The sequence below is a fragment of the Sarcophilus harrisii genome, chromosome 2 (genome assembly GCF_902635505.1).
Source record: "Sarcophilus harrisii chromosome 2, mSarHar1.11, whole genome shotgun sequence".
In the NCBI taxonomy this organism is placed as follows: domain Eukaryota; kingdom Metazoa; phylum Chordata; class Mammalia; order Dasyuromorphia; family Dasyuridae; genus Sarcophilus; species Sarcophilus harrisii.
Genome location: NC_045427.1, coordinates 334,079,057 through 334,105,817, shown reverse-complemented (window position 1 = coordinate 334,105,817; position 26,761 = coordinate 334,079,057). Strand labels below are relative to the sequence as shown.

Sequence of the window (26,761 nt, the reverse complement as noted above, 5' to 3'; positions counted from 1 at the left end):
TTTAATTTCTGTCTTGGAAATTAAATTATGGACCAACACTTCTCACTCCAAGAATTCAACAAAGCCTAATGTGTGGGGATACCCATAGAAAATCAATCTACCTTGAAATTTGGCTTTACTAGACAGAAGCTGAAATATCAGTGTCATAGAGGTCTAAGCCAAAGACAGAGGGACTGGTTTTTGTACACCCATTAAAGGGATTCAAATTAATGTGATTATTTTGATATCTGGGGCAAAGGGACCTCCGTGACCGTCTCTTCAGGTAAGTCATTTTAGAATCTTTCTCTGGCTTATTATTGCATTTTAAATGAAATTTGGGGAAGAAATCAGGAGTTGCAGGGGCTCTGACAGATAGAAGATCTGAGGCTACTACCAGCCAAAAGGTCATCTGTCAGACACTTTTCCCTCTCCAACTAAGCAACTCATTGAAAAATCTTTCAATTGCTTTAGCAATAGTTCACTCCTCTTCTAGGATTGCTTCTACTTGGTAGGCTCACTATAGGGTTTTAATTTAGGAAAAAGTCTTGTAATCTCTGAGACATAAATCAATTAATTGCCTGGGAACAAGTCACATTTGTACTAATGTGACAATCGGTTTGACCTGTGGGGCAAAGGAACTGTCGTGACCATCTCTTCAGGTAAGTCATCCTAGTTTTTCATTTTAATAAGGTACAGAATTTTCACTGTTTGGGGAATTTGAGACAGTTTGATGCTCAAGAAAAAAAATAAGGAAAAAGTGCCTTGCCTCTGAAATCTAATAGTGTAATGGTTTTAAGTGTCTTAGAAAAGTCTCTGGTTTTTTTGGCATCAGGAGAGACTGGCTGTGATTGTCTTGGGTATAAGTTAATTTCTTAAACAGTGGTACTAAGACTCGGCATGAGTCTTTATGACTAATGGATGATAGATGTTTCATATTAGTATTTCATAATTGTGAAAGTTTTTTGAATGGGTTCATGATTTACTTTAGAAGTTGGATTGCGATTGTTATGTGGAGACATGACTATCCAAGGCTAGCCAGACTGATATCTGTAAAACAGCCTAGTAAGAACTAGGGAAATTTGGGAAGAAGTCAAGAGACAATTCTTTCAAATTTCTTTTATTTCACAAGTTTCTGTAGATGGATGTGGAGTTTCAGAAACTTTTTGCAAACAAGGTTCAATTCTGAAACTTCAATGTATCTAGACAGCCAGAATCAATAATGAACTTATGAATGATGATTGATATATAGAATGGATTTTAGAAATCATATTATTTTTGAAAATATCTTTTTCTGGATAGACAAGACAGAAGTCAAAGTTGTCTTTAAATTTTTGTGAGAAAAGAGCTGTAATTTCCTCAGTGTAACTATGGTATGGAATACTGGGGCCAAGGGATCATTTCCAGTTAAAGAATAATCCTTTAATAATTTTCTTCTGGTTCTCTGGAATATTAAAGGCATATACTCTAAGACCTTATTTCTTTAAAAAAAAAAAAAGAAGAAGAGATCGGGACAGAAAAGTACATTATGAGAAAGGATTAGATGGATAAGAACAGCAAGAGGATGATTTTGGAATGCAACAGTATCTGTCAGTTTATCTAGTATGTGAGATTTTGTACAAGGGATTTGGTCAAAAACAAATACAGGATTTATATATAGATATTAATATAATAAAATCTTAGTAGGTGCTGAATATTATTCCAATATAGTGTCCCCAGTCAAGTAATTAAGTGTGTAATATGCTGCGTAAAATTATAATACAATTGTATATCTCTGTATGTATATATAGAGAGATTATATGTAGTATTACATAAAATATGTATACATGTTGAATATTTGTGAAACATATATTAATTCATATATATAAACATATAATAATTAGTAAATATCTGTGCATGTCTGCATGTATATTTTTAAATGCCAAAAATACTAGAGAAGAAGTATTTGGCAGAGAAGTAGAGAAAGAAAATTGTAAAAGTTTAGTTTGGTTTAGTAACAAACACTTGGAAAGTGATTTTCCTGTTACATCAGGTGAAGGGACCAGTGATAGACTATCAAGTTTCTGAATTCAAAATGAGAAGTTATTACATGGGAAACTCTTTCCCCACTTTTTGAGAAAGTTTTCCTAGGAGTTGCCAGATTCTGTTGTTTGTTTCTTTATAAAGTAGTTAAAATAGTTGATCTGTTACTTTTAAGCTTTAAATGGGAGAGTTTAAATATGAAATATTCCCTACAGAGGTATGAAATATTCCCTACAAAATAGTCAAAAATGTAAAAAAGTTGAGAGATTTTTCAATGAATATCTTAAAAATCAACTCTGAGAGCCATTACCATTCAAATATTAAATTTTAGATCATTCTTTGGGACAAGTAATTTCAAATAATAATTCATTTAACTATGTTTACCATATCTCATCTCTAAATATTATCTTTGTTTTAATAAGATCATATTTTAAAACTTTCTATATGTTTCTACATGAGTTTCCATATGAGACGAAGGGATATTTTTAAATCCTGGAATATTTAAAATCTGTAGCTTAAAAAGTACAAATAATACATTTAAAATTATAATATGTGAGAAATATGAAACAGTTAACCTGTGGTTCTCCTCACCTCAAGACTATATAGTTTTTATCATAAATAACCAAGTTACATAAAATAACCAAACATAAATTAAATCAAATACTTTCAGGTAGAACTAAGATGGCACCTATTCAGTGTCTTCATGTACCAGATGTGCTCAGGGGTCTGGAAAACAGGTGGCAGGAAACTGGCTACATCTTGAATCTATTCTGAGAGGGGAAAAAAAAAGATTCATTTCCACATTTCAGTTGAGAAGAAGTTGTTTTTAGCCAGTTTTGCATAGTCCAAGATAACTGAAAATGTTCCACTGAGACAAACAACACCTGGGTAATTTGCATTTTTTTATTTTTTTTTGTTTAATGGCAAGGAAGGTAATAAGCATTTATAAAGTAAAGTTTAATTCTTTTGGGTTTTTTTTTCATTTTTGTCATCATTTTTCACTCTCATACTGTTTTAGTTTAGAAATATGCATTTAAGAAATTTAACAATTCAAATTTATCATGATTTGCTAATACATATATTATTATTTTCATTTGGATGATTTGTTTTAAAATAATGCATTTTAAATCATTTCAACTTCAAATATTATCTTTAAATTTTATTCACTTTTAAAATTTTCTATTAGAGATTAATAAATATCCATTTTGAAATTTTGAGGGATTTAATATCAAGTTATTGAAAGACACAATTTATATTTAATATTAAATAGAATCTGCATAGAATTTGAAGATTTTTTTTTAATTTAAAAATACTAGAGAAAAAAAACAAAACTAAAAATGACATATCAAAATTTCATATCTGAAAAGTATAGATTTTAGCAAAGATAGTCAATTTTAAGAAAATACTAAAACTCAAAATTGTCTTGATAATAATTGAACAGGCTTCTTTATATGAATAAAGGTGATAAGTTTATTCCAGTCTACTTTTTGACATTATTATTTGGAGCCCAGACTTTTTTCCACTGAGCCTTCAATGCACAGTGTTCTTGGTCATGCCAGCCCTGCTCTGGGAGATTTAATGTGAAGTTAAACCTTCACCAATCCTTCACCAAATACCAACAAAAATATTGGTTATAAAATGGCATTAAATGGACCCCTTGAATGTCAAGAGACTCAGCCGCACATTCCAGTAACTGGTCACCTAATAGGTAAGAAAGCAGCTCTGACTGCTGCCCATTTTATTCTTTACTTAGTCTTCTAGTTGGTAGTTTTTCTCAGTTTTGAAGAAAATATTTTTATTTTATGTACAAATAAAGTAGAATTTTAATTAATTTCAATAAACATTAGGCAAAACTGTTGATGAAATAAATACGATAGATACTTTTAATAAAGATATCTACTAATCTCCCTTTATTAAATAGTTGAAAGATCATGTGAAAGTCTTCTGAATTATATATTAAATAGAAATAGTTATGAATTAAATATAATATTTTCAATAGTGCTTATCATTGTAAGTTAAATTATGCATTATTATTTCTATGATCAGTCTTTTTAAAGTGCAACATTAATAGGTTTTTTGTTATTGTAGCATTACTCTTAAATAGAACTTTAGCAAATTTAGATAACTATTTATTCTATGAAATTATTTAATTGACAGAGAATTCATTTGAAATCAAATTATTCATTTTAAATTATAAAATGTGGATTTAAATCTCTAAGATAATGTTCTCAACCCTGATCTTATTGATAATCTTCCTAAGAGGAGAACATCTTCAAATTATTTCTTTGTTCATATAAATATTGTCCATTATTATGCAGCTACAGGTCAGAAAGTAGTTAACAACAATGATGTAAATTACATTGTAATCATTGTAGAATCTGCGATTATTTTTCAATTTTGAGAATATTTCAGTTCAAATGAGAATTTTGTGCCCATTCTAGAAACTTGTCATGAGAGATATTCACTGTATGACAAAAGACATAGGGACACCAACAGATGCTATGGTTTCAGGAGTTTGGGAAGAGATAGACAGATTAATGCTACGCTGCAACATAAAAAGAGATAGAATGGGGGATGAAATTGATAAAGGATAGAATGTGAAATCTGAGGTTAGAGTGATTATGTTGAATTGGTATGGAAGGACTCTGTGGAGTTTGGCTGATACAAGCCCCAGTAGTTCATTGACCCAAGTCAATCTATAATGATGCTTTATTAGGTTGAGCTAAATTGAGTTGGATCAGGTTGACATATGGTTTGTCTACCCTATAGACTTGAGGGGAGAGGAGTGAAGCTGAGGTCTGAAAGTAGTCTGTGCTTACCTCTTACTAAGTTGAATAATATGTACTTCCCATGTGCAATTAGACATAGGCTGGAACTGGAGTTGAACACTAACTGAGGGTGAAACACATAATGAGTTATAGAGAAGCCCCAGGTCTGGAACTCTAGATGACCTAAAGCTTCAGTTGAACTAGGGATACATCTAGGGCTGAGCTAGAACTGGGGTTAAACTAGAGACACAGTTGGGGCTGGGGCTGGGGCTGAATTAGATGCCGGCTTGAAAATAGAAGCACATCCAGGACTGGGGGTGAGGCTGAGCCTAGGGTTGGGGCTGTGGATGGGGCTGAGAGTAGTGCTGGGACTGATCTGGGGTTGGGGTTGAGCTGGAGCTAGGGCTGGAGCAGACTTCAGAGCAGAGGCTAGAATTGAGCTAGAACTGGGCTGGGGTTTAGGCTGAGCTGGGGCTGGAACTAGGGTTGGTCTGACCCGGGGTTGGGGTTGAAGCTGAGGCTAGAGCTGAGGCTAGGGCTGGGCTGAACTAGGGTTGGGAGTCAGCTGGGGCTGAGCTAGAGCTGAGGTAAGGGCTGAGCTGAATCTGGGGCTGGAGCTGAGGTTGAGGCTATAGCAAGGACTGAGCTGGGGCTGGGATCCAATTGAGGCTAAACTAGAGCCAGGATTGAGCTAGAGCTCGGGCTGGGGCTGAGTTGAGGCTGGAGCTAGGTCTGGTTTAAGCTGTGGTTGGGGCTGAAGCTGGGTCTAGAGTTGGGGTTAGGGCTGGACCGAACTGGGATTGGGGCTGGGCTGGAGCTGAGCTAAAGCTGGGCCTGAGCTAGAGCTAGGGCTGAGCTAGAGCTAGAGCTGAGTTAGAGCTGAAGCTGGAAATTGGGGCTGGGGCTGGGGCTGAGTTGGAGCTGGGGCTGGGGCTGAGTTGGAGCTGGGGCTGGGGCTGGGGCTGGGGCTGGAACTAGGGTTGGTCTGACCCAGGGTTGGGGTTGAAGCTGAGGCTAGAGCTGAGGCTAGGGTTGGGCTGAACTAGGGTTGGGAGTGAGCTGGGGCTGAGCTAGAGCTGAGGTAAGGGCTGAGCTGAATCTGGGGCTGGAGCTGAGGCTGAGGCTATAGCAAGGACTGAGCTGGGGCTGGGATCCAATTGAGGCTAAACTAGAGCCAGGATTGAGCTAGAGCTCGGGCTGGGGCTGAGTTGAGGCTGGAGCTAGGTCTGGTTTAAGCTGTGGTTGGGGCTGAAGCTGGGTCTAGAGTTGGGGTTAGGGCTGGACCGAACTGGGATTGGGGCTGGGCTGGAGCTGAGCTAAAGCTGGGCCTGAGCTAGAGCTAGGGCTGAGCTAGAGCTAGAGCTGAGTTAGAGCTGAAGCTGGAAATTGGGGCTGGGGCTGGGGCTGAGTTGGGGCTGGGGCTGGGGCTGGGTGGGGGCGGGGGCTGGGGCTGGGGCGGGGGCTGGAACTAGGGTTGGTCTGACCCAGGGTTGGGGTTGAAGCTGAGGCTAGAGCTGAGGCTAGGGTTGGGCTGAACTAGGGTTGGGAGTGAGCTGGGGCTGAGCTAGAGCTGAGGTAAGGGCTGAGCTGAATCTGGGGCTGGAGCTGAGGCTGAGATTATAGCAAGAACCGAGCTGGGGCTGGGATCTAACTGAGGCTAAACTAGAGCCAGGATTGAGCTAGAGCTAGGGCTGAGGCTGAGTTGAGGCTGTAGCTAGGTCTGGTTTAAGCTGTGGTTGGGGCTGAAGCTGGGTCTAGAGTTGGGGTTAGGGCTGGACCGAACTGGGATTGGGGCTGGGCTGGGGCTGAGGCTACAGCAAGGACTGAGCTAGGGCTAGGATCTAATTGAGGCTAAACTAGAGCCAGGATTGAGCTAGAGCTCGGGCTGAGGCTGAGTTGAGGCTGGAGCTAGGTCTGGTTTAAACTGTGGTTGGGCTGAAGCTGGGTCTAGAGTTGGGGTTAGGGCTGGACCGAACTGGGATTGGGGCTTGGCTGGGGCTGAGCTAAAGCTGGGCCTGAGCTAGAGCTAGGGCTGAGCTAGAGCTAAAGCTGAGTTAGAGCTGAAGCTGGTACTAAATTGGGGTTGGGGCTGGGGCTGAGTTGGAGCTGGGACTGAGGCTGGGGCAGGGGCTGGGACTGAGGCTGGGGCTGGAGCTGAATTGGGACTGGGGAGCTATAAGCTAAGGCTTGGTGTAGAACTGGTTCTAGGGCTGCAGCTTACCTGGACTTGGAACTGGGAATGGGTCTAAGCCAGACACTGAACCTAAACTAGAGACAGCACTGAATGAGAACTAGAGCTTCTAATGTTTGTGTTTTAGACCTAAGGCTGAACCAGAGCTAGGGCAGGCTAGAGATCAGGCTAGGAATTAGTTAGGGATTGAGGCTGGAGCTGAGCTAGAGTCTGAGGTAGAACTGAATTAGAGCTAGAGCTGGCCTACAACTTCAACATGAGGGTATGCTGAAGCTAGAGCCAAATCAGAGCTAGAAATGTGAATGAACTGGAGCCAAAGAGGGGGGCAGAGAAGAGTCAGGTCTACTGGAATTGGGGATATAATTGAACTAGAAATAGAGGTAGTTAAATGATAGAGCTAAAATGATGTTGAACCTAAGTTGGATCTGGAGCTGAGCTAGAGCTTTTTCTGGGGCTGATTCTAAGTTAAAGGCAGATTGAGTCTAAGTGGAACTAGAGATCTGACTGAGCTTTTGCTAGAGCAGGGAACTGAAGCCAGAGATGGGTCCAGGTTAGAACCAGGGCTATGGGAAAAATAGAGCTGAGAATGAATTTGAAGTTGAGCTACAGTTGGAGCTTTGCAGAAAAGCTGTAGCAAGAGCTGAGTCCCAGCTGAGCTAGTTTTGTTATTCAGTTGCATACAACTCTTTAGGGTTTTTGGCAACAACTGGAATAGAACTAAGATTGACCCTCCACTAAAATTATACTAGAGTTGCAGACAGGAATGGGTTTAAGCCAGAACTGCAACTGACTGAATAAAACTAGAGCTGAGGCCACTACTGACCTGAGCCTTCAGGTCAGGATTGAGCTGGAGATGGGGCTGGGTCTAAGCTAAGGTTAATTGTACTAACTTCTGACTGAGCTAAACTGCAGACTGGTCTCCACTTTTCTCCCTGCTAAATTTGGGTTGGGGACTAAGGTTAGTCTAAAACTAAGACTAAGCTAAAATTGATTTGTACTGAGCCCTTTCTGGAAGTGAACTTAGTATGGCTGGAGCTTAATCCATGTAGACCGGCTGCTGAGATGGGGGTGGAGATAGGGAGGGAGAGGGAGATAGTAGAGAGGGAAGGCAGACTAAGAATAGTTCACAGTCACATATCCTGGTAAGCTAGGTTGGTTCTTACCAATCCTCTTCTGGAACAGGCCTTGGTTAAGCTAGGTCCTAAGGACCATTTGCTTACAGCAGTCCTGGCCTGCAATTGGTACTCTGGGGGACTAACTAAGATCAATGAGTTTGGCTAAGCTAGTTCAAATCTATATGCAATCCCTACAAGAGATAACTTGAGCTACAGTGAGACTAAAATCAGCCCGAAAAAACTATTGCCCTATCTAGTAAATTGAGTTGAACTGAGGCTTTTCTGAATTAGCCCAAACTGACCAAAATACTTGAAAGCTAATCTGGAACTGTTTCATACTGATCCCTTACTGAAGGTGTACAGGTTAATCTGAGGCCATCCTCGGTCCTCTCTAGATCAGGTTGAAATAAACTGAGCTGGAAGGAACTGAGTCGGGAGTCGGGAGGCAGCGCACATTTAGGGCTACTTTTTTGTACACATATCCTAGTAAAAGCTAACCTAAGATGAACTGAGGTAATAATCTCTACTAAGGCTTTTCTTATTTTAACTAGTCTGTCCATGAATTCCCTCAAGAATTGAGTGGTTTTGGTAATGAGCTATTCATGAAGCCCATGTTCCAGGCCAGCTCCTATAAGGCTTTTTTTACTCATACACAGGTGCCTGTCTTCTCAAGATAGTATTAAGACCTTGAGATGATGAGTCATCTCTCTTTTCTCCTTGTCTAAAAAGATGTTACATTTTGGATTCTAGGGATTCAAAGGTTCTGGAGACCTAAACATCCCAATCCTTACTATTCACCTCCCTTCCTCACCCATACATATATTGATTTTAGCCAGAAATGAGTTTTTTCCATAGGTAGTTTTTACAGCCCTGTACAACTAGTACTTCAGGCTTAATTGGATCACTGAAAAGCAAAAAGTTCTGTTTAGCATGGATAATGGTGTTCCCAGCAGCTGACAGATTTTAGCTTAGAGGTTTTGGCTTCTCTCTGGTAATCAAGCCTATGGATTTGGATGATCTTAAAACATGACTAGAGTGATAAAGAGAATAGCATCAGTCCAGGCAGAGTTCAACTTCTACAATGCTCTACTTTTGACACTGACCAGCACTGACTTTTTATTGCTGTAAGATTCTAGAAATGCTTAATATTTTTTGAGTCGTAGGCTTCTTTGGAAGCCTGGTGATGGATTTCTTTTTTGTTTGTTTTTGTTTGTTTGTTTGTTTATTTGTTTTTATTGAGGCACTTGGAGTTAAGGGATTTGCCCAGGGTCACACAGCTAGGAAGCATTAAGTATCTGAGGTCAGATTTGAACTCAGGTCCTCCTAATTTCAGGGCTGGTACTCTATCCACTCCGCCACTTAGCTCCCCTTGTCCATGTATTTTTTAAAAGTAAAGTGCAAAAAAATAAAACCAATAAGATTACAAATAAAATTAATTTTATTGAAATACATTGAGTAAAATATTAATTTTTTTAAATTCACAGACTGTGAACTTAATAGGGAACTATTGAGATGAGGGTCTTCAGGGTTGGGATTTCCCTAGGGCTGAACTCGTCTAAAAATATGCATCCTCATGTATGGTGCCTTTATTGGCAATGCTGCTTCAAACTTTGCTTAGATGCCAAGCCTCATAGAGAGCCCATGCTATGTTCTCTAGCTACTTTTTAAGGTGGATAAGTGAAAAGTGGGGCCCATACATAGAATGTGTGAAAAAGAAGGTATGAAAAAAATTAATTTTAAAAAAGAAAGCTATGACATATATTCATCTAGAGAACTTTGGATAATTTGGAAAGTGCTCACTGTACTTATCCTGCTTCCACTTTATACATACATAGTTTACAGACAAGAAAATTAACCCTTTTCTCTGCTTTGGTTCAGCCCTGCAGAGGCATCATTTTAACAATTTTTTTCCTCTCCCTTCTGCATTGCCCTCCCCCTATTCTCTTCTTCAGCTAATCCAGCTGCACCAGACCTCTTCTCTCTCTTCTCCTGTGGGAGTTCTCAAACAGAAGATGCCTCCTTTGCTGTGGGTTGTTTGGCTAAGAATTTTCTACCTGATTCCATTAACTTCTCCTGGAATTACCAAAACCGAACTGCTGTGAGTAACACAGATTTAAAGGTCTTCCCATCCCTTATGATTGGGAGCACATACACAGCCACTTCACAAGTCATCCTCCCTGCCAATGATGTCTTTCAAGGCCAAGACAGCTACTTGGTATGTAAGACTCGTCATCTCAAAGGTGAAAAGGAAATTAAAGTTCCACTCCCAGGTAAGAGTTGAAGTATAACTTCTTTTTTACCTCTTCTATGCTCCCTATCCTTGCTTTGGTCCCATGAAACAGAACTAGTTTGCAGTTTTTAGGGTAATAAAACATGCCAGCAGATAGCATAGAACATGTCTCACAACAAGCATTTTATATACAAATATAAGCTCATATACAGATACACAACAAATATATAGACACACCAAAGTACATATACATATACACATTCTCATATATTTGCCCTAGTTATAATGGACTGAAAAAAGAGATGTGATTTAAGGGGCTGTTAAGCAGATCTCCCTTCTAGATGCTGATCTCTTTATTCCAGGCTTCTTTCCATTTTCAGAATCACCCCTAATGAAAACACCAGAAACAGAAATTCAAGGCCCCATCATGGCATGGTTCTAACTCCCCCCTTTCCTGTCTTGTATTCCTATTCAGATCGTACCATCAATTCTCCTAATGTGACTGTGTATATCCCACCCCGTGATGCATTTTCCAGCTCTAGCCTAAGAAAATCCAAGCTCATCTGTCAAGCCACCAACTTCAGGCCAAGCAGGATTACGTTAACATGGCTTCGAGAGGGTAGGCCAGTTCTGTCTGGTTTCTCTCCAAGTCAAGCCCTGCCTGATGGTTCTGGGAACTACTTCCTTCAGAGCACTCTGACTATTAGTGAGAATGACTGGCTCAGTCAAAGCACGTTCACTTGCCGGGTAGATCATGAAGGGAACCGAATCCAAAAAAATGTTTCCTCAACCTGTTTCAGTGGTGGTAAGTTATACTCAAGATAGAACTCCTTGGAAGGGAATTGGAATTCTTAGCCTCCTCATTCCTGAGGTTCTACTTTATAGAATAGCCCCAGAGAAATGCTTTTTCCCAGGAAATTCTTCCTATCCCAGGGCTTGAACTCAAAAGAAAGATGGGCCAACATGCCTAGAAAGCCCCTTAGCATGCTGAAAATATATATTCCAAATACCAAGGTTTTAGTCATGGTGATCTGATCATTATCCACCTGGAAATGAAATTAGTTCTGATTTCTCCAAAAGCCTCAAACACTGAAAATGTCTGCTTAACCACTTCTCTCATAAATGGCTGAGATCAATGATGCTTAATTGTATCCCTTTCTTTTTATTTACTTGTATGGAGACACATGAGGAAAGAGTGCAAGAAAAATAATTGTGGATCTTCTCTATCAAGATTTACAGGATCACAGCTCTTTAAATCACAATAAACATTCAATAATGCAGCTAGAGAATGTTCACCTTCTCCTTCTCTTATGAGGAATGAATGAAAGGAAGTAGAAGCAGAATGCAACTTAAGCAGTTAGATTAGACATAAAAAAAAAAAAATGATCCTGAGAGCGTTGCTCATCAGTCCCTGGAGTTGGTCACTGAGTAAAAGTAGGAATAGTTTTCCTTGAAGACCAGGAGGAACATAAGAAATTCCCTTTAGTTAGAGATGACCAAAGTTAGTATCTGCCTAGAAGAGTCATTCCAAAGAGTACTTATAGAACTTATCAAACCTGTAAGCTCAGATTGTTTGCCATTTTGTCAAACAAGGATAGAGCCATAGTAAGCCAGGATTGTTTTGTCTCAATTTGCTTCCTTTCAGAAATTAAATTTGTTTTCCTTTAACCTAGGCCCAGAATCACCCATTGAAGTCTTTGCCATTCCCCCCTCCTTTGCAAGCATCTTTGATACAAAATCAGCCAAATTAACCTGTGTAGTCACAAATCTTCCCACCTTTCAAAATTTGAATATTTCCTGGACCCATGAGAATGGAAAAGCACTGGAAACTACTATTAAGGTGTCCCACAGCCATCCCAATGGTACCTTTAGTGCTGAAGGAGAAGCCACAGTCTGTGCAGAGGAATGGAATTCAGGGGACATATTCAAATGCATCGTGATTCATCCTAACCATCCTGTTCCCTTGAAGAAAGAAATCTTTAAGCAACAGGGTAAGGGTTCCAACTTTCTTCTTCTTATCACATTTCCTCCCTCCCCTGAACCCTGCAAATGACTCGTCCAGGATAAGATTACTATCTTGGAGGCCATGTGACTGGGAAGCTTTAAACACATAGTCTCTCTGGAAAAAAAAACCTTTTGACCTCAATCTTTTGCCCCCAGAACAAAACCAACAAAGTCAAATCAGGAAAGTTCCAGTAGATCTTCCTTTTCTTCATATTCCTTTTTCCTATCTTTATTCCCACCCTTCCATATGTTTAGATTTACTGGGAAAGACTGAGATAATCTTTCTATAAGGGCCCCATTACTTATAACTCTTTGAAATACTAAAGTATTTCAGAGCTTCTTTTCTAATTTTATCCTACTAGACTCCAGGCTTACCACAAGACTCTCTTTTTCCTTGACTTCTATTGTGCTTTTTAGGTGCATCTATGAGCTTTCTACTCTTAGGCCTTCCAATTTTAAGTCCATTTAATCCAATAACCTTTTTGCTTAACAGACGCTATCCAGCATGCACCGGCGGTCTATCTGTTGCCTCCAACTTCTGAAGAACTGAGTCTGAGGGAAGCAGCTACCCTAACGTGCCTGATTAAGGACTTCTCCCCACCAGATATATTTGTCCAATGGCTGCACAAAGGACAGCTTATACCCTCAGAGAAATATGTCACCAGCAGCCCCCAGCAGGACCCCCAGAAAGATGGTCTCTACTTTGCCTACAGCACCGTGACAATGTCTGAGAAACACTGGAATGCAGGGGATTCCATTACTTGTGTAGTGATTCATGAAGCATTACCTTTGTCGGTGACTGAGAGGACCGTGGACAAGTCCACTGGTAAACCCACCTTCGTCAATGTCTCCCTTGTGCTATCTGATACAGCCAATACCTGCTACTGAGAGAGTGCCAGTCTTGGTCAGCCTCTTTTTTCATGGGGCAGATTCTGGGGGCCTCTGGGTCAACTGAAGCCCCCAAGGAGTATATAAGATCATATGACTAAATAAGAAACTGCATTTTATAAAAATTAGAAATAAAAAATAATCAATTTTACAAAGAGGAATTGATTCTGGTTTTGTAGTAAACAACGGTATCTGGCTGGCCCTCAGCTTTCTGTGCAACATTTCCTTCCTGATTGCACTCCTCAAATTATTTGCACACACCCACACATACAACAGCACCACCACCTTAGGTCTTGCCTTTCTCACCCAATCTGATCACCTCTCCCAAACTTTACTCCACACTTCAACTCCATGTTCTCAGACGCAACATGCAATACAATTCATGTTTTTTAGCCCTTCAGAACAAGTTTTGGCAAAAACAAAACAAACAAACAACATATATATACACACACACCCAAGCACATAAGCACACACACACACACATACACAATACACATACACACACACCCCATCACTAGATTAAATCAGTGAAAACTTTTTCCCTGAATAGAAGTATGAACAATTGTAGAATTTTTATAATCCTGCTATCGCATAGACTTTTTAGCCAGAGATATAATTTTAAACCTTAATAGGTTTCCCACTTATAATATTCAGCCCTTTTGGAGAAAGAGAAAAGGAAACAAAGCCCCTTACAATAGCCTTGATTATATTAATTCCATACCTCAGCCTAGTGATACAGAATTCAGAAATCCTGTCTCACCAATCTGAATGATCCTTGGATGGTCCTTTTAATTCCCTCATCTGGGCTTTGAGTGGAAACCTAGTTATTTCATTTACTCATGTTTAAGGGACATGTCCTAGGACTCTGTGTCCCAGGGATGAGTAATTCTAGACTCAAGAAAGGTCAGTTCAAGACAATGTCTCCATTTTCTTCCTCAATATACCCCATACCTGGTGATTCTGACCGAGACCCTTAGCATCTGCCCCTAGATAAACATAATCTCATCCAAAGAGTACAAGCTGATGGAACCAGAACAAGAGAAGACCAATCTTTAAGACTGAGGGTAGAGTTGATGTCAAATATAGCCTTGTTGAATAACTTCCATGGAAGAAGTCATGGGTTACCTTTTATAAGACAAGAGACATATCTAAGGGATCCAGTTGAATAATTCCACCCTTCTGACTTTCTTGTTGGAAGCCACATGAGGATGGAATTTCAAGTGGTCCCAGGAAGACCAATGATCCTTTATCCAAAGAACTTATGGTTCTAATGTAGCTTGTACCTGAAAAGAAAAGAGAAAACTCATTCAGAAATTGCCCACTGTCCAATAACAGAAGTCCAAACAATGGAAGAAGAAATCTAGTCTTAATGAATTTGATGTGTTGTTTCAAAAAAAATTGAACTTTTATGTAGAAAATTAATGTTCTCTAATTTGCCTGAATAGCACAAAAATAGAGAAACCATTTTTGTTTCCATATCTAAACTTACCTGAAATCTCCAAATAAATCAGTTCCCAAACATATCCTAGATGTGCCCTTGGGATCTCAGCAAGAAAATCTAAATTCCCCAAAAGTTCAGTGAATCCTGTACTCCAAGTTCAATTCCATTATAACAGAAGTATTTGAATAGCCTGTGCAAAATGAAGGCTATAGAATGAGTCTTACTGTAGCCCAACTTTAGTTTCTCCAAGAAATCAGACACCATAGCCCTCAGTAATAATCAGCAATGATTATTTATATATATAGCAGGGATTTCCAATCCTCCCTCCTGTGTCATAAGTTATTCAGGAAAAACGAAACTTGAGAAATCCTTTAACAAAAAAAGACAGAGAAAAAATTTTTCATGGAGAAAAACTGAAAGTAAAGTTATGCTACGGGAATGTGAGGACAGAAAAAAAAAGAAAGAATTAACTTAGAAACAGTAAACAATAGAAATGATGCCTTGAAATGATGCCTTAAACAGCATCTTGGTGATGTTATTAGGATGACAGTATAACCTAGTATAGTCTTTAATTGGAATGTTAGGATGTTATTACTCTCTACATTTCCAATTCCTAAACAGTTTTATGATCCAAATGTTGTTTACCAAGTTAGTCCTTCCATATAGAGCTATAAATATTATATTATTCAATCATGACTTAAAAAGGAAGAAGGAAATAAAGTGATAACCACATTAGTTTCAGTTTCTTCCCAGATTTAACATAATCATGGAAAGATATTCTCAGAGTACTATAAATTTCAACTACATTCTACTACTTCTCTTGTGGACAACCAGATAGGGTCTTCCATGATGATGGGAAAAACACTAAGCTACCTCCTATTTGTTGCAGTTTATAGTGGGCTGCAGTTGAATTATGTGCTCACTTAACTCAATTCTTCTCTTTAACCCTTGATTCTTCCAAAATAGCATTTTTCATAATCAGATTTGGAAAGGAGAGTCTTGAAATTAGCCACAATTCATTAAACTCTTGGCTCATCTCCACCTTCCCAGCCTCATACTGGTTCATAGTTCACATCCATCTTAGTACTCTCCTCTATGTCACTTAAGACAATTTGAGGACCATATTGATTCTCAAGATTTTTCATATCCAAATAACTACATAGATAGAATGTGTTCCTAAGAGCCTACATGAACTAGGAAAATCCTAAATCAAAATTTTCATCAGTAGGAATAGACATATAGATGCACACATACACAAAACCTTATATATAGATGCAGTCATTTCTCATATATATGACCTACATTATCATCATTGCTCTCTATCTGTGTGTCTCTCTCTGTCCCTGTCTCTGTTTCTCTCTGTCTCTGCCTAGCACGCTTGTGCTCTCTCTCTCTCTCTCTCTCTCTCTCTCTCTCTCTTTCAATTATTGCTCCCATTGTCCTCACACTCTGGTCATCCATAAAAGTGTCACAGAGTTAAATCATTGTATCCCAAATGGGTAAATCAGAACTCAGTTTTAAATTGTGACTTTAATCTTATTATCAGCACTATATAGGCATCTGTGATAATGCAAGCAAAGTTTCCCTTTTTAAATGTATTATCATCCCTTTCTCTGCAAATCTTATCACATTGTCTTCCAGAACATATTTTCAGTTGTATTTTTCCAAATTCCCAAGTTTCTGACTCCCAAGAGATTTACAACTGTCTTATTTCTAAACACCTGGCTTTATGTCTAGGGCAAGGACCAAAGATCAGGTCTTCTTAAACTTTTTCCATTTATGACTCATTTTCATCCAAGAAATTAAGTATTTAAGTGAGATGATTCAGGCTAGTTCCAATGGTCTTGTTATGGAGAAAGCCATCTGCACTCAGAAAGAGTGTGTGGATCACAACATAGTATTTTAATTTTTTTTTGTTATTGTTTGTTTGCACTTTGTTTTCTTTCTCATTTTTTTCCTGTTAGATCTAATTTTTTTTGAGCAATATGATAATTGTGGAAATATGTATAGAAGAACTGCACATGTTTAACATACATTGGATTACTTGTCATCTAGGAGAGGGGTGGGAGAAGGGAGGAAGAAAAAAGTTTGGAACACAAGGTTTTGCAAGGGTGAATGTTGAAAACATCTATTCATATGTTTTGAAAATTAAAAAGGAGAATAAAAAATTGAGCATATAGGTATATAAAGTAGATATACATATCAAACATTTACTGATAATCATAATTTTGCATCCCCTACATTCAGTTACAAGAGCTCACATAGGGTCACAAATCACAGTTTAAGAAGCTGGGCTCTAGATAATGCCTTCCTCATAGAAAACACATCTGTGAGACTCCTAATACGCAGTTTATTTCAATGACAGCCTGTCCCAAGTAGAAAAATCTTCTGTTTGTAGTGACTGAATCTAACATTTATCTTTCTGTTTTCTATCACTCAAAAATCCACAAAGAAGGGGAAGTAAATGCTGAAGAAGAAGGATTTGAAAACTTATGGACAACAGCTTCTACTTTCATTGTACTCTTCCTACTGAGTCTCTTTTACAGCACAACAGTCACTTTGTTCAAGGTAAGAAGACAGAGATGCATACAGTTTGAACAAGCATGTGCCCAAGGAAGCATGATGTGGGCACTCTTTCTTTTTAGATAAATTGTGATATTATTAAGTTATTAAATATTCAGGTAAACCTGAAGTTATATTTACATTTTTATTTAGGTAACAATACTAAAGATTGCTAAATGTTAAGTGTGCTTTGCATTTAATTGCATATGCTTACCACTGTAAATATTGGATTTTTTACTGCTATAAAATGCTACTTGTTTGAGTATGCTTGTTTCTTATTTTCCTGGCATGTTCATTTGATTCTTGTGTTTCATGTCTATTTATTCATTGTTTTGTGTATGTACTCCTGCTTATAATTAGTTGTATCTTACATATAAGATGCAGCCCTTTTTAGTCTTCTTGTTTGTATCTTACAGTTTCTTGTGTATCCTTCCAACCAATTATACTAATCTTTTTGTTATTCCTTGAACAAGAGATTTCATCTTCAGTCTCCAGACATTTTCAGTCTGTTTCTTGTGCCTGTAATGCTTTCCCTTCTCATCTCTATCTACTAGTTTACCTACCTTCCTTTAAGTTCTAATTTAGATCTCTTTTTCTACAAAAAGCCTTTTCTAATCCCTCTTCATTCTAGTTCTTTCTCGCTGTTAATTCATTTTAATTTATCATATATGTGTGTGTATTATATTTTTATGCATATAATATTACATGTATTCATACACATATATGTTGTTTATACATATTTGTTTGCTTGTTGTCTACTCCATTCAATTTTGAGCTCCTTGAGGACAGATACTGCCTTTTGCTATGTTAAGCACAGTACCTGGCATATAGTAAGTGAGTAAGTGCTTAACAAATATTTGTTGACTAACTTTAAAAGGTCTCATTTCTAAAATATATAGGGATTATATTTAGGACAACAAAGTCACAATTTTAGGTCTCTGTAGGAAGCATAATTTAACATATCATTCTGTATATATCCCATATCTATGACTTCAGAGGACATCTAAGTACAGCCCTATTATTTTGCAGGTGAGAAAACAGAGACCCAGGAAAGTTAAGTATCTTGTGTAAGGTAGCACAGTATTGAGGGAAAGAAATGGAATTTGAACTTGAGTTCTCTGACTTTAGAGTCAATGGTATTTCCCATTATACCACTTTCATTATTCCAAACTATCTCCAGTGGATTTTTTATTTCTGCTATTCCCTCCCAAAAAAATGGTCAAGAGGAAAGCCATGCATTTTATTGTTACTATTATTTATAATATTTGACATTTACAAAAAGCCTTAAATAAAACATACCTTAAAATACATATTTATCCTGTTTTACATATGTAGAAACTGAATCTCAAAGAGATTAACATGACCTACATATTATCACACAGCTAGTAAGTAGAAGATGGAATTCGAATCTGGGTCTTCTTAAGTTCAAATCTAGTACACTTACATTATACTGTTTCTTTATTATTCACAGGTGAAATAAATTCATGCCTGAAAGCAGGGAGACTGGACCAAAAGAAGGGATAATTCCCTGAAGGCCTGAACCACGTTCCTGATACAATTCACCTTTTCAACAACTCCTGGAAGACCAAGAGGCTCCCAAGCTTATGAGGGTGGTGGAGAAAAAAGGGAGTAGGATTTAACTTTTGACTTCATTGTGGTTTTCCCACATCATCCTATTAGTTTATGTAGAATTTATCTCCTATAACTTCTCTTATGTCCTCCCTCCAAAATTAGGATTTTTATAAAAATGTATATTTCTTAAGCACAATTAATTGTATTTTACTTGTTAAAAAAAAACTAGAAAAAAATAAAAAAAAACTATTGTAGACACATCATTTCGATACAGTGTGACTTTTAAATTAAATTGTCAAAATGACTTTTATTAAAAACGCCAAAAATATCTAAAAATCCTGATATACTTTTCCTGTTCTAGGAGCTCATTGAGGACTATTCTCAATTCATCAGAGATTTATGTAGAGCTATGTTATTCTAAAACTCAAAACCCAGTTTTGCTTTATATTAGGAAAGCCAAACATTCAGTGCTTAAGAGTAGGACCTGGGAAAGAAAATATTATTGAGGAAGCAATGGATATTTAAAATTAGAGATGGCTTTAGTGTTCTGATAAACGTTGAATTCAAGATCTCTTATAATCATAGCAAATTTAATTTATCAAACTCAGCTACAACTTTGCATTACAGTGACCTATTTGTTAAGAAATATCTTCTTCCAGTATGTATTTTCTGAATCAACAAAATCATTTTCTTAGATCACTTTTATGTTCTGACTAAGCTTATCCTATAGAGATTTAAGGAAAAAAGTGGGTTTCATTGAAATTTACTTTAACCAAGAACTGATTTAAATGACTCTCCACTAGAATCTTTTACAATCAGGAATGGTCACATTGTCTGTCAAAGAACTGAGCAATGATTGTCATGCTATTTGTCAAAGGGAAACCAAAATGATCTACAAAGGAACTGTTGGGTGTGGTTACTGAATCAGTGTCACTGATATTTGAGAAATCCAAGCACCTGGAAGAATTACTATAAAACTGGATATAAACAAATATTCCAGCTTCCATAGTCTAGCATGCCAATTTCTGGTAAAATTCTACAGTGGATCTACAATGTTTTATCATTTAGAAATGGAAAAAATCATTAATTATTATGAGCCAATATGGATTAATTAAGAAATAGTCCTACTGGGAGATGATTCTGGGGAAATGGCAGAGTAAGTCAGAAAATTCCCAAATCTCTACATTTTCCCCACAAACAAAATAAAATTATACCTCAGGGCAAATGTAGACCAATGACAAACTAATAAGAGTTGGAGTAGAACAATTTTTCTCCTGGGACTATGGTCTTATTAGACATCAGAAGAAAAGCCCTAACAGAGGTTTGACCTTTGGGGAATGTAAATGTACCTCTAAACTATCTCCACTGAAACAACAGGCAGGACACATATATTGTATCTATTATGTGACATATTTAACATGTATAGGACTGCTTACCATCTGGGAGAAGGGGTGGAGGGAGGGAGGGGAAAAATCGGAACAGAAGTTAGTGCAAGGGATAATGTAAAAAATTACCCTGGCATGGGTTCTGTCAATAAAAAATTATTAAAGAAAGAAAGAAAGAAAGAAAGAAAGAACAGGCAGGAAGTCCTGGGGGCTAGCTGGGTTCAGAGGTAGCCTCAGCCCCAACCACAGAATTTTTATTTCCTGGACATGTGGGGAGTTGGGAGTCTGAGTTCAGTAAGATTGTGGGAACTTCTGCTCATAAGAAACTCTAGATCTTAGCTATATAGCTGAAACTCAGTCCTAATCAAGAAAGAACCAGCACATACAAAGGATGGAGTTCTTGGTTTGGAGTTTGGGATCTGGGGCCAGACAGGAGAACTGAAATGAAGCCAGAGATACCATACCCACCACCCGAGGACTAGAGGTGATTATACTAACAAATCCTTAAACTTACTATGGGAATAGGGAAGATCAGAGTTCACCTTCAAAGGAGGATATTGAAGTAGGAAAAAAAATTTCCTCCTATTCCAAAAAATAAAGTTAAATGGTTATGTGCCTAAAAATAATTTATAGAAGAACTCGAAAAATTCTTTAAAAAACCAAATGAGAGAGATTGAGAAAAACTACAATAAACAAGTAAATAAGAACACAACAAAAAAAGATTATGAAAAGAAAGTCACCACTAGAAAAGGAGATCCAGAGCTTTAAGAAAATGACTCTGAAAATTAGAATTGCTCAAGGAGAAGCCACTAAAGGTATAAAAGACCAAGAAATAATAAAACAAAATATAAAAAATGAAAAAATAGAAGAGAATATAAAGCATCTCCATGAATATAAAACTAGATCCAGAGAATAAAGAAAAGAATACAAAAAACTAATTGGACTACCTGAAAGCAATGACTAAAAAAAGAACCTTGACCCAATAATGCAAGAAATAATGAAAGAAAATTGTCATGAAGTAATAGACAAAGAGGGAACAGTACAAATAGGAGGGAAAATCCTCCAATCATCACCTCAAACAAATCCTACAAGGAAAATATACAAGAACATCATTCCTAAAATTCAAAATCCCCAGTTCAAAGAGAAAATTTTACAAGCAACAAAAAACAAGAACAACAATTCAAATATATTGGAGCTACAATTAGAATTGCATAAAACTCATCAGTGGCTACAACAAAAAAACACAGGTCCTGAAATACTATATAGTGACAAACAAATAAACTAGAGCTGTGATCAAAAATATTATATCCAGCAAAATTAAGTATAATATTGAATGGAAAAATGAACTATTAGATCTTCAGGATTTTGTCACAAACAAACCTGAACTCAATAGAAAAATGAATATGTAAGAGCCAAGATCAAAGATTAATTTATAGTACTCAATAAGGACAAATAAGGACAAACTGTTTATCTTTTATATATGGAAATATAAACCATATGTCTAAGACTATCAGTAACTGGGTAGCCCAAAGAGAGATTGGGGTAGAGCTGAGTATGATGTGACTTTTATAAACAAAATCATATAAGAAAAGATAAAAAACAGTAATTATACTATACAAATTAAATGAGAAAGCAAGATCCAACAAAGAGAAATTAGATGGAAGAGGAGAGCTGGTAGTGCTGAAATCTTACATCAGGAATAGATTAAAAAGGGAACAATACATATATGTGTGTGTATCTACATACATGGATCTATATACACACATAGATATGTATACATAGATGTAGATATATAGAAAGATAGATTTGGAAGGTTCCATGCTCCAAAATCTATAGAGAAATAAAAGATATTTGGGAGTTATCTACCAAGACAAACTCAGTAACTGTATGAACATAATTTATGAAATACTTTTCACACAAATAAAGTTAGATCTAAATAAGTGGAAAAATATCAATTGCTCATGGGCAGGCTGAGCTCATATAATAAAAATGACAATTCTAAGTGAGAATTCTACCTAAATTAATTCACTTATTCAATGCCAAGCCAAACTTCCAAAAAAGAATTAATAAAGCTATAAAAAATGTCAAAATTCATCTGAAAGAACAAAAGGTCAAGAATGTCAAGGAAAGTAATAAAAAAAAAATCTAAAGAACCAGGCCTAGGCATACCAGATCTAAAACTATATTATAAAGCAAAACTAATTGGTACTGGCTAAGAAATAGAAGGTGGATCAGTAAAATATGTTAGGTACACAAGACACAATAATCAATACCTATAGTAACAGATAGAACCAAAGACAGCTTCTGGGATAAGAACTCACAATTTGAAAAAAAACTGCTGGGAAAACTGGAAAATATGACAGAAATTAGGCATTGACCAACATCTCATGCCATATATCAAAATAAAATCAAAATCAGTACATGATTTAGATATACCATAAGCAAATTAGGAGAGCAAGGGACAGTCTACCTGGAGAAGAGAATTCCACCCCCCCCACCCCGAGTCAATTGGGGTTAAATAACTTGCCCAGGGTCACACAATCAAGACGTGTTAAGTTAAGTTAAGGTCAGGTTTGGATTCAGGTCCTCCTAACTACCCAGTGGTCCTCAAACTTTTGTTCTCAATATCTTTATCCTATTAAAAATGATTGAGGATCTATCCAAAGAGTTTTTGTTTATGTGGTTTATAGTTATAGATATTGATCACATTAAAAATAAAAACTAATTATGAATTTGTAGACTCTCTGAAAGGATTTCAGAGATTCCCAGGATGCTCTGGACCAGACTTTGAGAACCACTGCAACTACCCAACTAGCTGCTCCCAGAAGAGAAAAATTTATGAAAAATAGATAAGAGAATATTATGAAATGCAAGATAAATAATTTTGATTACATTAAATTTAAAAGTTTTTGCACAAAGACAATTCAGCCAAGATTAGAAGGGAAGCAGAAAGCTGGGAAACAATTTTTACAGGCAGTATTTCTGATAAAGGCCTCTCTAAAATGAATTGAGTTCAATTTATAAGAATACAAGTCATTCCCCAATTGATAAATGGACAAAGTATATAAACAAGTGGTTTTCAGATGAAGAAATTAAAGCCATCTAGAAAAATGGTCTAAATCACTATTTATTAGAGAAATGCAAATTTTGGCACACTTATGAGATTGGCCAATATGATAGAAAAGGAAAATAATAAATGCTTTAGAAGATGTGGGGAACAAATAAAGTCAGACTTAAATAATTGGAAAAATATTAAGTGTTCTTGGATAGGCCGAGTGAATATAATAAAGATGACAATACTCCCTAAACTAATCGATTTATTTAGTGCTATACCAATCAGACTTCCAAGAAAATATTTTAATGATCTAGAAAAAATAACAACAAAATTCATATGGAATAATAAAAGGTCGAGAATCTCAAGGAAATTAATGAAAAAAAAAATCAAATGAAGGTGGCCTAGTTGTACCTGATCTAAAACTATATTATAAAGCAGCAGTCACCAAAACCATTTGGTATTGGCTAAGAAATAGATTAGTTGATCAGTGGAATAGGTTAGGTTCACAAGACAGAAGAGTCAACTGTAGTAATCTAGTGTTTGACAAACCCGAAAATCCAAACTTTTGGGATAGTAATTCATTATTTGACAAAAACTGCTGGGATAACTGTAAATTAGTATGGTAGAAATTAGGCATGGACCCACACTTAACACTGTATACCAAGATAAGATCAAAATCAATCCATGATTTAGGCCTAAAGAACGAGATTATAAATAAATTAGAGGAACATAGGATAGTTTATCTCTCAGACCTGTGGAGGAGGAAGAAATTTGTGACCAAAGATGAACTAGAAACCATTATTGATCACAAAGTAGAAAATTTTGATTACATCAAATTAAAAAGCTTTTTACAAACAAAACTAATGCAAACAAGATTAGAAGGGAAGCAACAAACTGGGAAAACATCTTCACAGTTAAAGGCTCTGATAAAAGCCTCATTTCCAAAATATATAGAGAATTGACTCTAATTTATAAGAAACCAAGCCATTCTCCAATTGATAAATGGTCAAAGGATATGAACAGACAATTTTCAGATGATGAAATTGAAACTATTACCACTCATATGAAAGAGTGTTCCAAATCATTTTTGATCAGAGAAATGCAAATGATACCACTACATACCTGTCAGATTGGCTAAGATGACAGGAAAAAATAATGATGAATGTTGGAGGGAATGCGGGAAAACTGAGACATTAATGCCTTGTTGGTGGAGTTGTGAATGAATCCCACCGTTCTGGAGAGCAATCTGGAATTATGCCCCAAAAGTTATCAAATTATGCATACCTTTTGACCCAGCAGTGTTTCTACTGGGCTTATACCCCAAGGAGATACTAAAGAAGGGAAAGGGACCTGTATGTGCCAAAATGTTTGTGGCAGCCCGCTTTGTAGTGTCTAGAAACTGGAAAATGAATGGATGCCTATCAATTGGAGAATGGTTAGGTAAATTGTGGTATATGAATGTTATGGAATATTATTGTTCTGTAAGAAATTACCAGCAGGGCCATCCTCAGCAATGAGATGAACCAAATCATTTCCAATGGAGCAATAATGAACTGAACCAGCTAAGCCCAGACAAAGAACTCTGGGAGATGACTATGAACCATTACATTGAATTCCCAATCCCTATATTTATGCCCACCTGCATTTTTGATTTCCTTCACAAGCTAATTGTACAATATTTCAGAGTCTGATTCTTTTTGTACAGCAAAATAATGGTTTGGTCATGTATACTTATTGTGTATCTAATTTATATTTTAATATATTTAACATCTACTGGTCATCCTGCCATCTAGGGGAGGGGGTGGGGGTAAGAGGTGAAAAATTGGAACAAGAGGTTTGGCAATTGTTAATGCTGTAAAATTATCCATACATATAACCTGTAAATAAAAGGCTATCAAATAAAAAAAAAAAAGATTCATTTGAGTCTCAGTTTAGCCTGCATAAAATCTTCCTTGATGTCTTCAAGAGCCTAAGGCATGAGCTGATATAATCCCCATATGAACTTTGGAATATGTAGAGGCATTCTGTGACTGATCAAATAAAAGAAAATCTCATCTAAAAATAAAAGAAAGAAAGAAAGAAATGACCAGCAGGATGAATACAGAGGCTTGGAGAGACTTACACGAACTGATGCTAAGTGAAACGAGCAGAACCAGGAGATCATTATATACTTCAACAACGATACTATATGAAGATGTAATCTGATGGAAGTGGATTTCTTTGACAAAGAGACCTAACTCAGTTTCAATTGATCAATGATGGACAGTAGCAGCTACACCCCAAAAAAGAACACTGGGAAATTAATGTAAACTGTTTGCATTTTTGTTTTTCTTCCTGGGTTATTTTTACCTTCTGAATCCAATTCTCTCTGTGCAACAAGAGAACTCTTCAGTTTTGTACACATATATTGCATCTAGGATATATTGCGACATATTTAACATAATATAGGACTGCTTGCCATCTAGGGAAGGGGGTGGAGGGAGAGAGGGGAAAAATCAGAACAGAAGTGAGTGCAAGGGATAATGTTGTAAAAAATTACCCTGGCATGGGTTCTGTCAATAAAAAAGTTATTATAAATAAATTTTAAAAAAAGAAGATGTGGGGAAATTGGAACTCTGATGCATTGTTGTTGAAGTTGTAAACTGAATCAACCACTCTGGAGAACGATTTGGAACTATGCCCAAAGGACCATAAAATTGTGCATACCCTTTGACTCAGCAATATGTCTGTTAAGATTGTATCTCAAAAAAAATCATAAAAATGGAAAAAGATCCAGATGCAAAAAATGTTTATAGTAGCTCTCTTTGTGGTGGCAAATAGGAAATCAAGGGCATGCCCATTAATTGGAAATGGTTGAACAAATTGTGGTATATGCATGTAATTGAATATTATTGTTCTATAAGAAATGATAAGCAGATGGATTTTAGAAAAACTTGGAAGGACGTATATGAACTGATACTGAATAAAGTGAGCAGAACCAGGACAAAATTGTACTCAGTAACAGCAACACTGTGCAGATGACAATTCTGATAGACTTTGCTCTTCTCAGTAATATAATGATCTAAGGCAATTCTGAAAAACTCATCATAGAAAGAGATAATAGATTATATCCCTCTAAAGAAAGAACTACGGAATCTGAATGCAAATTGATGCATACAGTTTTCACTTTTTTGTAGTTGTTTTTTCTTTCTTATGTTTTCCCCTTTTGTTCTTATTGTTCTTTCACAAGATGACTAATGTGGAAATACATTTAATATGATTATACATGTATAACCTATATCAGACTGCCATCTTGGAGAGGGGTGACGAAAGAGAAGTAGAAAAAAATGGAAATCAAAATCCTATAAAAGTAAATGTCAAAAACTAATAAGTAAATTTCAAATAAACAAACAAATAAAAAAGACAAGATGAAAGACACCACTGAGTCCTGACAGAGATGTAATTAATTTAAAGTGCAGAAACACATACACTTTCAGACATAATCAATGGAGGAGGATTTGTTTTTTGAACTATGTGTGTTTGTAGGAAGTTTTATTTTTCTTTAACTAGAAG

General features: G+C 36.8%; 3 gene segments (V, D, J or C); all 3 read left to right on the top strand.

Moving 5' to 3' along the window:
• Positions 1-210: 210 nt before the first annotated feature.
• The window catches only part of LOC100935587, a gene marked incomplete at its 5' end in the record, with an annotated part of 147,552 nt that continues 121,001 nt past the window's right edge, over positions 211-26,761 (top strand). Inside the window, 1 exon segment of the C gene segment in view lies at positions 211-262. Coding sequence covers positions 211-262 — 52 coding nt within the window.
• The window catches only part of LOC100935582, a 173,512-nt gene continuing 147,119 nt past the window's right edge, over positions 369-26,761 (top strand). The window contains exon 1 of the C gene segment in view: positions 369-638.
• Positions 3,323-19,029, top strand: LOC100935603. The segment is given in 7 exon segments: positions 3,323-3,706; positions 10,025-10,342; positions 10,778-11,107; positions 11,976-12,293; positions 12,800-13,132; positions 17,088-17,203; positions 18,669-19,029. Coding segments are annotated over 7 exon segments (1,494 nt in total).